Source organism: Vigna radiata, chromosome 4 (genome assembly GCF_000741045.1).
Source record: "Vigna radiata var. radiata cultivar VC1973A chromosome 4, Vradiata_ver6, whole genome shotgun sequence".
In the NCBI taxonomy this organism is placed as follows: domain Eukaryota; kingdom Viridiplantae; phylum Streptophyta; class Magnoliopsida; order Fabales; family Fabaceae; genus Vigna; species Vigna radiata.
Window position 1 is genome coordinate 19,013,567 of NC_028354.1, and position 13,893 is coordinate 19,027,459.

The following is a 13,893-nucleotide window of genomic DNA, read 5'->3' on the forward strand; positions in this document are numbered from 1 at the left end:
CTATTTCATTATTTTTTCAAATTATTCTATTATCTTTTTTGTATTATTTGCTAAAAATATTATAATAATGATTGCTGTAAGTGAGTAAAATTTTTTAATCTGCCACATAAAAAAATTCTATATTAATTCTCACAAATTTTACTTCCAAATCAACTTTCACTTACCTCCAAATCTATTCAAACAAATAACAAAAAAAAAATTATCTTTAAATCCTCTCAATTATTTTTCTCTAAATTCACTCAAGTGAATAAGGCCTAAGTTAATTATCATATTTTTAAAGTATTATTTGTTTTAAAATCTTATTTGTTATGATTTTATTTTTAAAAAACATTTCGATAAATAAAAAAATTAAAACATTTTTTATTTTGACTTCTAAATAATATAAGTACGAACATCTTTAATTATATAATAATAAGGTTTTTAATTTTGGATTGATGCATGTGTTTCTTAATGTTGTTGCTGGGACCGTTACGGAAAAAAGTAGAAAAGGCTACACTAACACTTACTAGGAAGGCACCCGTTTGTCTTGTGCACTAATTCAAATTTAATTACACCTTAATCTTAATTTAAGAAATTAAATGTTCAAGAATTAAGTTTACCTAACTTTAAATGCGCAAATATATTTCGACTTTATTGGTGCATAGAAATAATTAGGAGAATTAATGCATTAATTATGTCATGTCTTTTGGAATTTTTTCTCTTTTTTTACAATCGAACTTTCTTTATCCAGTTCAAAATTAAATCACGCTAACCAGTGTAAGGAAACTAATTAAAAAAATTAAAAGAGAATATTTTCATTAAAAATTGTATAAGAGTGCATTGCAAAATCGTAGAAGAAAAAATATTTATAATTCTTAAAACACTAAACATTTATGTATAATAAATATTAAAGATGTTTATATTTTAAAGACATTTAATATGTTAATGTTTATTTAGTTTATTTTTTCAAAAAGTAGCAAGATTAGCTTTTTAAATATTTTTCATAAAAAAACATTGTTTTTTTTTCTTATAATGCTTTCATTTCTTATATATATGGTATATCGTGGTCTCTTATTAAGGAATATAAATCTTAAATTTTCCCGTTTTATCTTCCTACTAATTTCCAGCTTTCACTATTAAGTAAAAGATCACTCTAACGGGTGGTACTAATTAATAAATTAAACGAGAAATATTTTGTTAAAACTCTATGAAATTACATTACAAGATCGTAAGGGGGTACATTTATACGTTTGAATAAAAAAAATTATAATTTAGTTTTTTAGAACACTCATTAATATTTGTCCATAACATTAAAATTTTATTGTAATATAGCTTTTAGTTTTGGTATCTTCTCGAAATATTAATGAATTTGCAAATTGCATCGAAGAAAATATATAATATAAAAATTTTCTTATAATAATATCTCATTAATTCTTTTAATTATTGTTTCCTATACTAAATATAATTATTTCACTGTAAAACTTGTGCAGCTAATAATTATATTAAGAAATAATATACATAAATATCATCTAAAAAAATTTGAAACGAAAAAAAAAATATTAAAATATATTGCTGTTGAACGTATTTAAGTAAAGGAAAATTATATTTTTTCAGTAATGGTTAAATATAATAGTTTACAATAATTTACACATTTTATTATTAATTTACACCTCTTCGAAGTTATATTTCTTGAACTATAATTTTGATCCATAAGCATATGAAACATATATTACAATGAATACAAATTTTATTTTAACTCGTCTTATCATATAAGCATGCAAATAAAAATTAAAGGTGTTCGATGGTAAAGATATGAGATGATAAGTGATTTTTAAACAAAATTCTTTTCAACTATTTTTGTCAATTTCTTTTGTAAAACTTATCGAAGTATAACCCATTATTTTAGTTAATATTTGATATTATTATGACATATAACTTTGTAAAAAAAATACTTTACCAGGAATTCTAAATTAAATTTTGAATAAATTTAATAATATGAAAAGATACGATGTTTTGCACTAATTCATTAACAAGACATATATTAGAGTTCGTTTGTTTTTAAACTTTGTTTAGATGAAACAAAATTATTCAAACAGCTTTACTGCTAAAACTTTTCAGTGTGTTTGTTTAAAATTTCAATCAAAAATATTTTTGAAAAGTTTGTATCAAACGAAAACTGATTAAAATTCTACGTCACAAGAAAATTGAAAGTTTGATAAAGTATTTAACAGTTTTAGTTTCTTCTAATTGTTATTAGAAATAGTCGAGTGATTCATTTATACAATTTTTTTTAATAATTTTTTTTTTGTTTTATATATAAAAATAATAAAATAATAAAATTATTATATATAATGAAAATTAGACTGTATTATTAAAATTCTCATTATCAAAGTAATTGAATCGTATGTCGAAATATAGTAAAAGAAATATCACGTCAAGTGTGCTATTTTCGCTACCACACTCTTACCACCTACTATTTTGAACTAAATATAGTAAAAGAAATATCATGTGTGATAGACTTAAATATAAATAAATCTAATTAGTTGTATCATATTAAATGATATCATTCATTCATAAAATACTTTTTATTTAATTGCAGTTTACTTTCAATATCTGTTTTTATTTGTAATATTAAGTTTTAGTAAAAAAAAAATCATTAAAACTAGTGATATTGAATAATATTAACCAAAATTTTTATTTTAATTAATATAAGCTAATTATTTGTTATATTTGAATCTATAAATAAAAAAAATCTTTACTTTTGTGTGAAACCTAATTTTAGTTTGATTGAGATGTTTCTTTTATAGAATAAATATAGTTAAAATTTTATTTTATGTTGAGTGTATGAACCATACCTTTAATTATTTAATTATTTATTTATAAAGTTGCCGTCGTCTATTCTAACTGTTTTATTTAATTTTTTTTGACTTTTTTTAATATCTTTAGAGTTACTTTTTTTTTTTATCAAATAGGATCATTGAATATGTTATGTAATAAGGATTCTTTTATCTCGTTACGTTTATTCCTGCTCTTTAATATATATATATTTTTAATTGTTTTTCTAAGTCTAAGTTGTGTAATAAGGATTCTTTTATCTCGTTACGTTTATTCCTGCTCTTTAATATATATTTTTTTATTGTTTTTCTAAGTCTAAGTTAAAATTTAGATTCTGACAATTTTTTGAGATGACGAGTGATGATTCATCAAAATTACTATTTGATTTTGATGTTGTATTATTTTAAATATTTTTTATATATATGGACTTTTTAGAAGTAGATTTTTAATTCTAATCGAACTTGTCATCGTTGTAGCTTGAAATACAATAATGAACTAAGTAAAGAGAGTTAATAATTTTATTGGTATGAAGAAAAACCCATGAATTTCTTAGTTTTACTATATTTAGTTTTGTTGAGCATTGAAATGAATTTGTATATATTTGAATTATGATGATGTTATGTTGTGTTTGAGTATGAAGTAGTTGTGTTGAACTAAAATGAATACGAAATCAAAGAAAGGAAAACACTTGCATCGAAAACAAAAGTACATTCACAAATAGGATCTCTATAGAAGATTTAAAAGAAAAAGAGTTGAATTTGAACATGATTACATATTGCTGAGAGATGAAACAAAATGACTCTTAACATTTGTTGATACTTTTAAAATATCAAATGTCTATTCTTTCAATTCAAATTCATCATCTTCTCGGAGACACCTATTAGGATAAACTGGTATGGAGCTATACCATACAGATTAAGTTGAAATGACTGCTTTGGTTAACGTTGTCATGCAACTTTTTATGCTTACCGATAATTGAGTAACAGCTAATGAAGTTTTACCATCAAAGAAACCAAAAATTGGTAACAGAATAATGAAGCACCAAGACAAAACTGTTCAAAATTTGAAGACCGCTAAAAAGGGCTTACAAGTGAGAATGCATGGCCAAAATCTGTCGGGAGAGGCGACAATCTGCACTCTTCACTGCGACAGGAGAATACAGAGACAAGCGTCCAAAATTTTGAAAAGAACAAAAGGACCGTTACATTATTCCTGGATAAGAAAATAATAATACAGAACGATGGCATCATCGTAGCCTTCACAAAACTTTTATTGCTAAAATTGGGTCTCTGCATGCATACAAGAATTGAGATGATCCACAATTGGAGCATTCATATCCACACCTGTTCCCTGCTATATTCCCTTACAATTGCAGGTACACTTGTGGGTGGGACCTGTCAGGATTAAATTGTTAAATCTTTTATTTTTCGTGATCGTAAATCAATACTAAGTGATAAAGGGAAAATGCACCTTAAGACTATAAAAAAATGCATTTACTTTACAACAAAAACAAAACAGCTATATTATGAGGATTAACCTTGTTTAAATTCTTGTCCTCTACTATTTTAATGTACCTCTTTTATCTAATATTTGAGGAAGGATACAAGTAATTTTTACCCCTTTTCTCCTCTTGGATATTCTTAGTCCAAATTGATCTTAATTGTGATTGTGTCATTCTTCTAAAAAGTGAGACAGAATCCATACTAAAGTTGGGTGCCCGGAATAAGGCACACTTTAGGTATTTTGCTAGCAGCAACTAAACAAATCTTCTTTAATTGTAGCACTTACCATGCCATAATCTGTGATTATCATGGAAACGTAATCTGAAGGTGTTGCATCATAGCTGGCATCAATATAGAAAATCGCAGGGTCAGAGTAATGAAATGACATTTTTGGTTTTGTATAACAGTAAATATAAATGCCTTACATCAGATTTAGAAGTTGCAGATTTTCAGTATGGGCCCAACCTTCCAAGTGGTTCACATCCTCTCTACTCTGAACCCTAGAAATGATGTCTGGATCACCTGTAAGAAAATTATAGACGTATTAACTTTTTTCCAGACATAAGGCAAGAGATCAGTGCAATGAACGTCATCTCTCATTGTTTACATACCAAGCTCATTTGAGCATATGGAATCATGCTGCACCCTTTCATGAAATTTATAAGCCTCACAGCATACTAAAACAGGGACACGAAATGCATGGGCAACCATTGCAACACAAGCAGTCCCAACTGCTGAATAAACTGTCCCATTAGACAACACTGATGAAGCACCCAGAAATACTCGAGTAACTTCCTTCATTATATAGGAAACAGCATTAATATGAGTGTATGTACAGCTAAGACCCTTCTCCACAAGCCTACGAAGCAAAAGTTTCCCTCTAAGTCTTGGACGAGAGTCTACCACTATAACTCGAAACTGTTTACCTAACTCATGTGCATGTAACAGTACCATTTCAACTGCCGATGAAGACCCATAAGTAAGAAGAACATCACCGTCTCTTATTTTTGTGATAGCATGCTTGACTATCACCTTATCGGCAAGTAGAATTTTCTCATTTATGAAACGCTCAACATCTGATTGAAGAGAGGTTTTTGATTCTGACTCGGACATCGTCAAAGGTAGCTTGGCAATTCGACTTTTGAGAAACCTAATTGCATTGCCCATACTGATAGAAAGTGGTCGACACTCAATGAGAAAAGAAACATAACTACTCAATCTTGCTGTTAAGTCTCTCACCAGAGTCTTCTCGGGTGGAACCCCGTAGTCTTTAATGGCCTCTTGAAATGCTCGAAGCATAGCAATACAACGAGCATTGCCACCAGTTATATCTCCAGATAGATACTGCAAACCTACCTGGTAATTATCATTAAGACCACAACGGTTAAAGGAAAACACAAATAAAAAGTGCAAAATTTATAAAACAATTTGAACCAGGTAACAACTAACCTATCCCGTCCCGCATCAGCCACAACACCTTAAAAAAAATTTAACGAACTCATGATTCAGTTTATAGTATCTTCATTCATACAATAGGTCCCTAGATAAAATTTGTTTTCAGTTCAGATGTTATTTAGGATGAACTTTTATTTTACCTTTCAAATAGTTCAATGCCTTAGACAAAGGACTGCAAAAAAAAAAAAATTAGAAGCGTGAAATCATTCTGAGCCCTGTAAGGAGCCGAACATATTTAAGGACTGTAACTCTTCATACTATTTCATATTCTTCATCTTGCCTAGCCTATGTTCTCATATGAACCATGCATGAAATAGATAATAGCTTTAACCTTCAAGCGTTTTACTTCAAACATACTACTACCTAAATCTAGTAGTACTTGTTTTGTATTCAACTTCCCCCTCCTTCCTTCCTTCCAATTGACTTCCATTTCATGTTCATAATATCAACACCAAAAAAATGAAGGCAGCAATGCAGGGTTGGAAACAGTCCAAACTATAACCAATAAGGTGCAAATTGTGCCACCATCATTGTAAACTACGAAGACAAATGTAGGATTTTTTTCTTTCTTTTTTTTGTAAATTGTCCACTTTTTAAGATGTTTTAGACACCTGAGAAGCATAGTAATCTTACTATATAAGTGACTTTTGAAACTTTAACTGCGAGGAAAATACCTAAATGCTTGGAGACAGCATAGAGTTTACCCCAGAACGTGATGCATCACCATGCAAAGTTTCAACTATCGCAATAAGCTTAAGGGTCTGTTTGATGAATATGCAAATTTCAGCAATGAGATTTTTTATTGATGAAAAGCTGAAAACAAAAGCCTATAATTTATATGTTGGAAGAGTCATAAGTCCGGAAATTGTATAAATTAAACTATTAGAATTTAATATAATACATTAGGCTAGGCATAAAGAAACCATTTCCATTTAATGATTTAAACATGTTGAGTGTTGCAGCTGAATGAATACAATAAATGAACTCCAATACGCTGAATGTTTGTTTTACGATTCTTTTCACAATAGGCTGTATCAAACACTGATTTAAATTAATTTGGTGCTAAAATCTTCTGTTTTCAATATTCAACTTCGTATAGGGCAAGGAACCCCGTTTATCATGTGATCTTATCTAATTGGTGAGCTATGAGAATGACATTAGAACATCATATATTATGAATTTATGGATCCTAACCCAACTACATAAGAAACATGAGTTGTAACAAGATTAAACAGAACAGTTGAACAACATAAAGCTACCTTATAAACAGCAGGATGCACAGGGCCAAGGTGGAAAAACTTTGCCTCAAGATCTGGTAGCTGACTCCCATGTTCATACTGTGGCAAATGCCTGAATAGTTCAACTCTGTTCTTAGCTTCAGTTTGTTTTACCACAGCACGTCTTTTGGCTTTCTCCACTCTGCTCTTATCATCATATTGCATCCGCGGTTGAGGAACATCTTTCTTTCTATCTTTTTCTTGTGAACGATCAACCCCTTTCTTATCAGAGGCTGCAACTGAAGCATTATCAACTTTTTGTGGGGGCTTTGCAGCTTTAGCTGGTTTTACATTAACTGAAGCCAGAGTTCCAGATGCCTTATTTCCTTCAGCTAACAACACATCATATAAAGGCACGAACTAATAAGCAGTGTTAGTCACAATGAATATATTAAAAAAGAATATACCTGAAATCTCATCATAAATTCCCAATTGAGGCTTCCAAAAACAATCTCATTTTTATACATTGGGTTTGAAGAAGCTAGATCCAATGACCAAACAAAAAAAAATGTGCAACATTTCAACAGGAAATGTAAAAACAGGCGGCCAAACTAACAACAACAACTTTTAATTCACTTTATGATTTTGTAGAGAAACTTCACATATTCACATGCTCTAGCTGAAAGTTTGTTTATGCCTAAAATAAACAAGATCAACACTGCATAATCTCAATCAAACAAGGGCAAGCTAAACGCCAATACACACCTTTTGCAGCAGCCTTAGCAGCTCGTTGAGCTTCTTGAAGAGCTCGTCTTTCAGCTTTTGAGGTCTTTTCTTTCTTCGGTTTAGTATTCAGAGCTTGGTCTTTCATTTCCATGGTCGATCCTCCTCCCCTGTCTGCTCTCTCTCTCTCTAAAGGGGATTAAGGAGAAAATGCTTAAATACCAAATAATAACTTCATATTGTCAAAGATTCCTTTTAAAAGGCATCCAAGGAAGAAAATGAAAGATGATAAGAACCAGAAAGATCATGTTATGATGACATCTACCATTGCCAACAAGCAAGTCAGACTGGTACAACAATTATTCTTCATATGTTCTGACTGGACAATGTAGCAGATGACAAAAAACACAAGCAATTCTCTTTTTAATAAACATCTATCTTTTCTAGTAAATATCAGAGCCCAAAGTACAAAAAATCAGAAAACTAAGATTTAAAGGGCACAAAATTAGGTGCATTTTGTGATATTTTTTCAACATAATTTGAGTCACTTACAAAGTGTTGGCTACTACTTCTGGAAAGTAACCACAGGGTATACGCAGCATCAGGTACTACTACAGCTCTAGTCAACATCAAGTACTTCATTCCAACATTCTACTTTTTTGTTTCATTTGGACATGACTTGAATCCAATTTTACCACAAAAACAATAACTAGTTATGTTTGTGAAATGTTTTAGATTTAGATAGCAACAAATAGGCATCTATCATGAAGTCAATTATAGTCATTTCCCTTTGCACATTTTTACTTGTGTAAAAGTCATGTTATTCAATGATATTGAACTACACTTGCATTGAAACTTAGTTTGTAGTTTTTCTTCTTCTTTTTATCAAGTTGACTTTAATTACGAAAAAATTAAAATATTTAAGGAACTATTCAGGCCAAGATATATCATAATCAATGTTTCAACCAGAGAAGCTAATGCATGGTTCTGTGCTAGTTGACCCCCCACAGTTAGTTATAGGAATAATTAGTTGGTTAGCTGCAGGTTGGGATAATCAGAGAAATAAAACATGTTGCTTATAAATAAGAAAATGGGTTGAGAGGGAGATACATCTGGTCATTTGAGAATGGATTAGACCCTTAAAGAGTGGGAACAGTCTTGGTATGCTGAATAACATCCAGTGAAATCATTCATTTTTGTATCTTCTACCCTGGCCTAAGACTACAGAGTCTATGGTTAGACCCAATTTAGAAACCGCTTAGACTATTTAAAAATCACCAATAAAAAAATATTATTTTCTTTACTTCAGCGTATAAACCTGTTCTATCATTTTGTTAGTATGAATAACAAAAGTAGTCCTAACCACAACTGCAAATCTCTGATTTTTTTTGGTGTTGGGTAATATACAACCCCTTAATATAAGCTATGGAAAGTTAAATCTAGACCGCAAGGAAGCTGGAAGAACAACGACACAAGCCTTCATTCCATCCAATTGCATGCAACCATAAACAATCATACCTTTAAATGTGCTGACACAAGTCTTGATCAAAGCTATTAGGTATTGTATTAAAATTTCATTTTACTTTAACGAAAAAATTCAGTTCAAAGCATGTTGATTCCTCGTTCAAATAACTGAATAAAGCAAAAATAGCAAAAACCTCACCGCCAATTGCAAGGGAATCAGCATTCACCACCGCAACCGTGGTTAATTCGCTGACCAAGACGCTACTGGCCTTCGTCGCAGTCAAGTCAACCCCTCCGTGTGGAGACGAAGATGTCATCTTACTGCCGTCAAAGAAGTCTCTGTCGTCGACAACCATCCTGTTCGTGTAAGAGGACGGTGCTGGAGACATAGGGGGAAAGAACTCCGACGAGCTAGAATAGCTCCCGGCAGTGACAGATTCCTCAACGGATGGAGAAGTCGGAGCAGGACGGCCGTGGAGGCTGAGATTCTCCGACAAATGGCGCGGCGGTGGGATCATGACCGGCGAGAGGGAGTTGGCTGCAGGAGAGACATCAAGTGAGATCGGGTGTGGTGGACCCGATTGAGAGCGGTCGGGCGGGGCGAAGAACCCAACTCTGCGGACCTTAGGATCAATAACGGCGCGTGGAGCTCTACGCGCATCCATGACGGAAATAGTGGATTGGTTAGGTTTTGTTTGGGTCTATTAACTTTTGCAGAGTATCATGTTTGGGTAGCAAGGAAAGTAAACAAACAGGGAAGAGTTTCTTTTGTTTTCTTCTCTTTTCTTCAGAAAAATTAGTGAACAGATTTGAATTTGGAATTGAAGTTGAAGCAGCCAAGAGAAATAATGAAAACAACTACAAATAAAAAAAACAAAAGGAAATTGTTTGTTTATTAGCACTAATGTATTTTTAATTCATGTGTTTTCTTGCCAATTGTTCAAGTCTTTATTTCTCTGTTTATAAATGCCACGTCTTAACTTTACAAACACAAAACACGTGGGTTTACTTTCTCAATTTAAGTTAATATATGACTAAATTTAAAATTTGATTTTTTTTTCTGGAATTTTAACGTTATTTTGTGCAAAATATATTAATCTTTTTTTAATAAATCAAAATTAATACATTTTAAGAGTTAAATTTGAAATGAACCTAAGTGATTTTAATTGAAGTTTGGGCGTCAAATTTATTAATATTGAATGCAAAAACATTGATTATATTTGATAAAAATGTGAAAATCAAAAACATATTCTTTTATTAGTTTAAAACTAATGAGTTGTGCTAATTAAATTTTTTATTCTAATTTAATCTAAATAAATAAATAAAAGAAAAAAATATATTTATTTAGATGTCAATTGTTTTTAATTTGTTATATGTTTTTACATTTTATTTTTTAATTTCTTAAAATGGTCTTGTAGTTTGTTTATAGAATTCATAGATTAATATCTTAATTCTTATTCAGTCTTGATTTTTTATTCCATTGATTACTTGTACAAAACCAAAAAAATTATCTTAAAACATTTAATTTAATTGCTTTGAATTTTCAATGATTTATGTTTTCGAAATGAAATATAGGACAAAAATATTAAAGTAAACAAAGAAGTTTTAAATTCAGATACAAATAATATCAACAAATCCGTTGTCGTCCAGCGGTTAGGATATCTGGCTTTCACCCAGGAGACCCGGGTTCGATTCCCGGCAACGGAATTTTTTCTTCTGAATTTTTTTTTCTTTTTTTTCTTCTGATTTTTTTTTTCTTTAACCAAATATGCATATTAAAAGAATTTAAAGCATATATATAACTCTTATTATTATTATAACATTTTTTTAATGTTTGTACTTCTTACTCTTTATTTTATTTTTTTCATGTTATAACTTTTGTTCAAATAATGAGTTTTATATTTTTAAGACATTTTAAATCAACTGTTTTTTAAAGGCATGCTTCAAAATTGAAAATGATAGTTGTTTCAAAAATATAATATTAAAATTGAGAGCTAGACATTAAAATTAACTGTTTTTCATAACAAAAACCTAGTTTAACTCATGATAATCATATGGTTTATTCAGTTTATATATATAATTTAAATTTTTTACTGTGTAAAATTGTGATAGTGAAGTGTTTGCTGACAAAGTAGAATCTCAGTCATGATTGCAACAAAGGTGTCATGGCTTTGCATTATTTTGTTAATTAAATTTTGGCTGCGCTAATAATTAATTAATATTAAAAAGATATTTTCATGATTGGCATATAGCTAAGTAGGTTAATGTTTCTAAATTTAAAATTTATGCAGGTTGGTCAAAATTGTCTTTGTGCAGTCAAAGAAAGTCACAGTAAATAATTGCTGTTAATTAATGGACAAAGTGCATTGACATTGAATACAGAATTCGTACTTACGTCATCAACTATCAATTACCCTATTAATATTCTATCATTATAGTACAGGGGCGCAAATCAGTTTACTTTTCATTATCTATTATATATTTGTCTACTATCTATTATTGTTATTAGTAGTATTATTATTATTAGTATTAGTATTTGAATTAATATTAGTATTAGAAATAGTGGTGTTAGTAGTAGTATTAGTCTTAGTATTGGTATTAGCATTATTTTTATTTTTGTGTGATTATTATTAGTAAGTAATAGTATTAGTATTAGAATTATTATTATTATTATTATTATTATTATTAGTTAATATTATTAGTATTAATATTGTAAATTAGTATAAGTATTATCATCAACATTAGTATTAATAATATTACTAGTATTATTTTTTAAATTAACATTATTAGTATATTTATTAGCATTATTATTATTATTAGCATTACCATTTTTACTATAATTATGATTATTACTACTTTTAATATTATTATTAATATTAGTATTAGTATTGTTAGTATTAGTATTACTTTTAGTATTGGTATTACTAGCAAAATTATTATTATCACTATTATTATTATTTTGTATTATTATTATTACCCTTACTACTAGCATTATTGCTATAATTATTATTATTAATTATCTACTTTTATTATAATTAGTATTAGTATTATTATTTTAAGTATTAGTATTGGTATTATTAGTAAAAATATTTTTATTAGTAGTATAAGCATTAACATTATTATTAGTAGTTATAGAAAAATTATTACTATCGTTATTATTATTATTTGCATTACTTATCATCATTATTATTTCTGTTATTAGTGTAAGTATTATTAGTACTAGTATTGAAATTAATATTAGTTTTAATATTAATGGTATTCGTATTGATAATATAAGTCTTAGTATTGGTATTAGTGTTGGTATTAATTTTTATTATTATTGCTAAAGTGCTAGTATTGTTAGTCCTGCTACTGTGTTATTTGACAAATTATGAATTTAGACCTACTTTGTAATTGTTGGAGTATTGTAATTTCAATGGCAAAATGATATCTCGAGCATCATTGCAACTGATTTACCTTTTTTGTTTTCATTTGAAATGGTATATAAGGTTTTCAAAGACACATATTTGCATTTATTTAATAAAAATAAAAGTTATAGTAATTTTTTAGAATTTAAAAAGAAAAAAAAATTAAAAAAGTAATATCAATGCAAAAATTTTATGCATCTTAAAGTATAATTTCTTTAATATTTTTTCTTTTACTTTTTTCTTTTAATTTTCTCCATGTTTCACTTTTTTCTCGTATTCTAAGTTATGCTACATTTGCATTTACTGCTATTGAATTTGAATTCACATTTCCAAAATGTTGATTTTCTTGTGGACTGTTAATTTTATTTTGATTAAACAAATTTTTTTAGTTCTTTTTGTTTTCTTGAGTATTTATGATATATCTTAATATTATAATATTAATGTTTGATATATTTATTTATCTAATTATATAAGTTAAAACTTGTTTTTATTTATTTTTTATAACATCTCTTCCTAATGTTTAGTAAATTAAATAAATATACACGTCAATCCATTTTAATTATAGTATGATAAATACATAAAATAAAAGTTAGAAAAACAAAATATATTTAATTAGTCATCGTATGTCACCAACTCATGGTACATGAAAACCGTTATATCATTTTTGTTTAAAAAAAAGTAAGTTGAATTAAATTGATTCATTTTTAATTAGATCCTTGATGAATTTAGTTAACTCTTAAACCCTAGTCTATTTTATAAATCTACAACTTTCATTATCTCTCTAGGTGTACATTTAAGTGTTCATTATTATTTTTTTTAGATAATGATATTTTAACAACATTTTAATATAATTTATGTGTTATTATCTGATTAATTCAAAATTACTTCACAATCAATAATAATAATTATAAATTTCATAATAAATCAATCATAAAATGACACATAAATAATATTAAAATATTATTAAAATATCATTATTCTTCTCCTTCTATACCTTAATCATTTTTTATACACAGTAAAGTAAAACAAGCATAAGCGTTTAAGGGAATGCAAAAATAATCTATTCTCATTAAATATGATTAAAGATAATAATGGTTACGGTAATAATACATAAACAACATTTTTTGACAATATTTGAATATCATCATACGTATCATTGTGTGATTGGTCCAAATGACACAATGACACCACCATAGACCAATCACACAATAATATGTATCATGATGTTTAAATGTTGTGAAAAAAATGTTGTTTAAGTATCTTTATCCTAATGGTTAAACATTAAAGAGATAAATTTTGTTATCCTAATGG

The 13,893-nt window shown here is 28.3% G+C and overlaps 1 protein-coding gene and 1 non-coding gene across 2 annotated transcripts; one reads left to right on the plus strand and one right to left on the minus strand.

The window, feature by feature from the left end:
- Positions 1–3,806: 3,806 nt before the first annotated feature.
- Positions 3,807–10,033, minus strand: LOC106759449 (translation initiation factor eIF-2B subunit delta). Its single transcript, XM_014642626.2, has 7 exons — positions 9,375–10,033; positions 7,754–7,900; positions 7,031–7,380; positions 4,928–5,672; positions 4,742–4,838; positions 4,603–4,657; positions 3,807–4,208 (listed from the first exon to the last, which is right to left on the minus strand). The coding sequence occupies exons 1-7, from the start codon at positions 9,838–9,840 to the stop codon at positions 4,146–4,148; spliced, it is 1,923 nt and encodes a 640-aa protein (XP_014498112.1). The 5' UTR covers positions 9,841–10,033; the 3' UTR covers positions 3,807–4,145.
- A 777-nt stretch (positions 10,034–10,810) lies between these two features.
- On the plus strand, positions 10,811–10,882 carry TRNAE-UUC. Its single transcript has one exon. It is a non-coding gene; the product is annotated as a tRNA-Glu (tRNA).
- The last annotated feature ends 3,011 nt before the right edge of the window (positions 10,883–13,893 follow it).

Excerpts from the sequence above, each read along its gene's own strand:
- LOC106759449 (XM_014642626.2), bottom strand. The coding sequence starts at position 9,840 with ATGGATGCGCGTAGAGCTCCACGCGCCGTTATTGATCCTAAGGTCCGC. Across the intron at positions 4,839-4,927 it reads CATATGCTCAAATGAGCTTG|GTGATCCAGACATCATTTCT; the intron begins GTATGTAAACAA and ends ATTTTCTTACAG. Across the intron at positions 4,209-4,602 it reads TAATCACAGATTATGGCATG|GTCCCACCCACAAGTGTACC; the intron begins GTAAGTGCTACA and ends TAATCCTGACAG.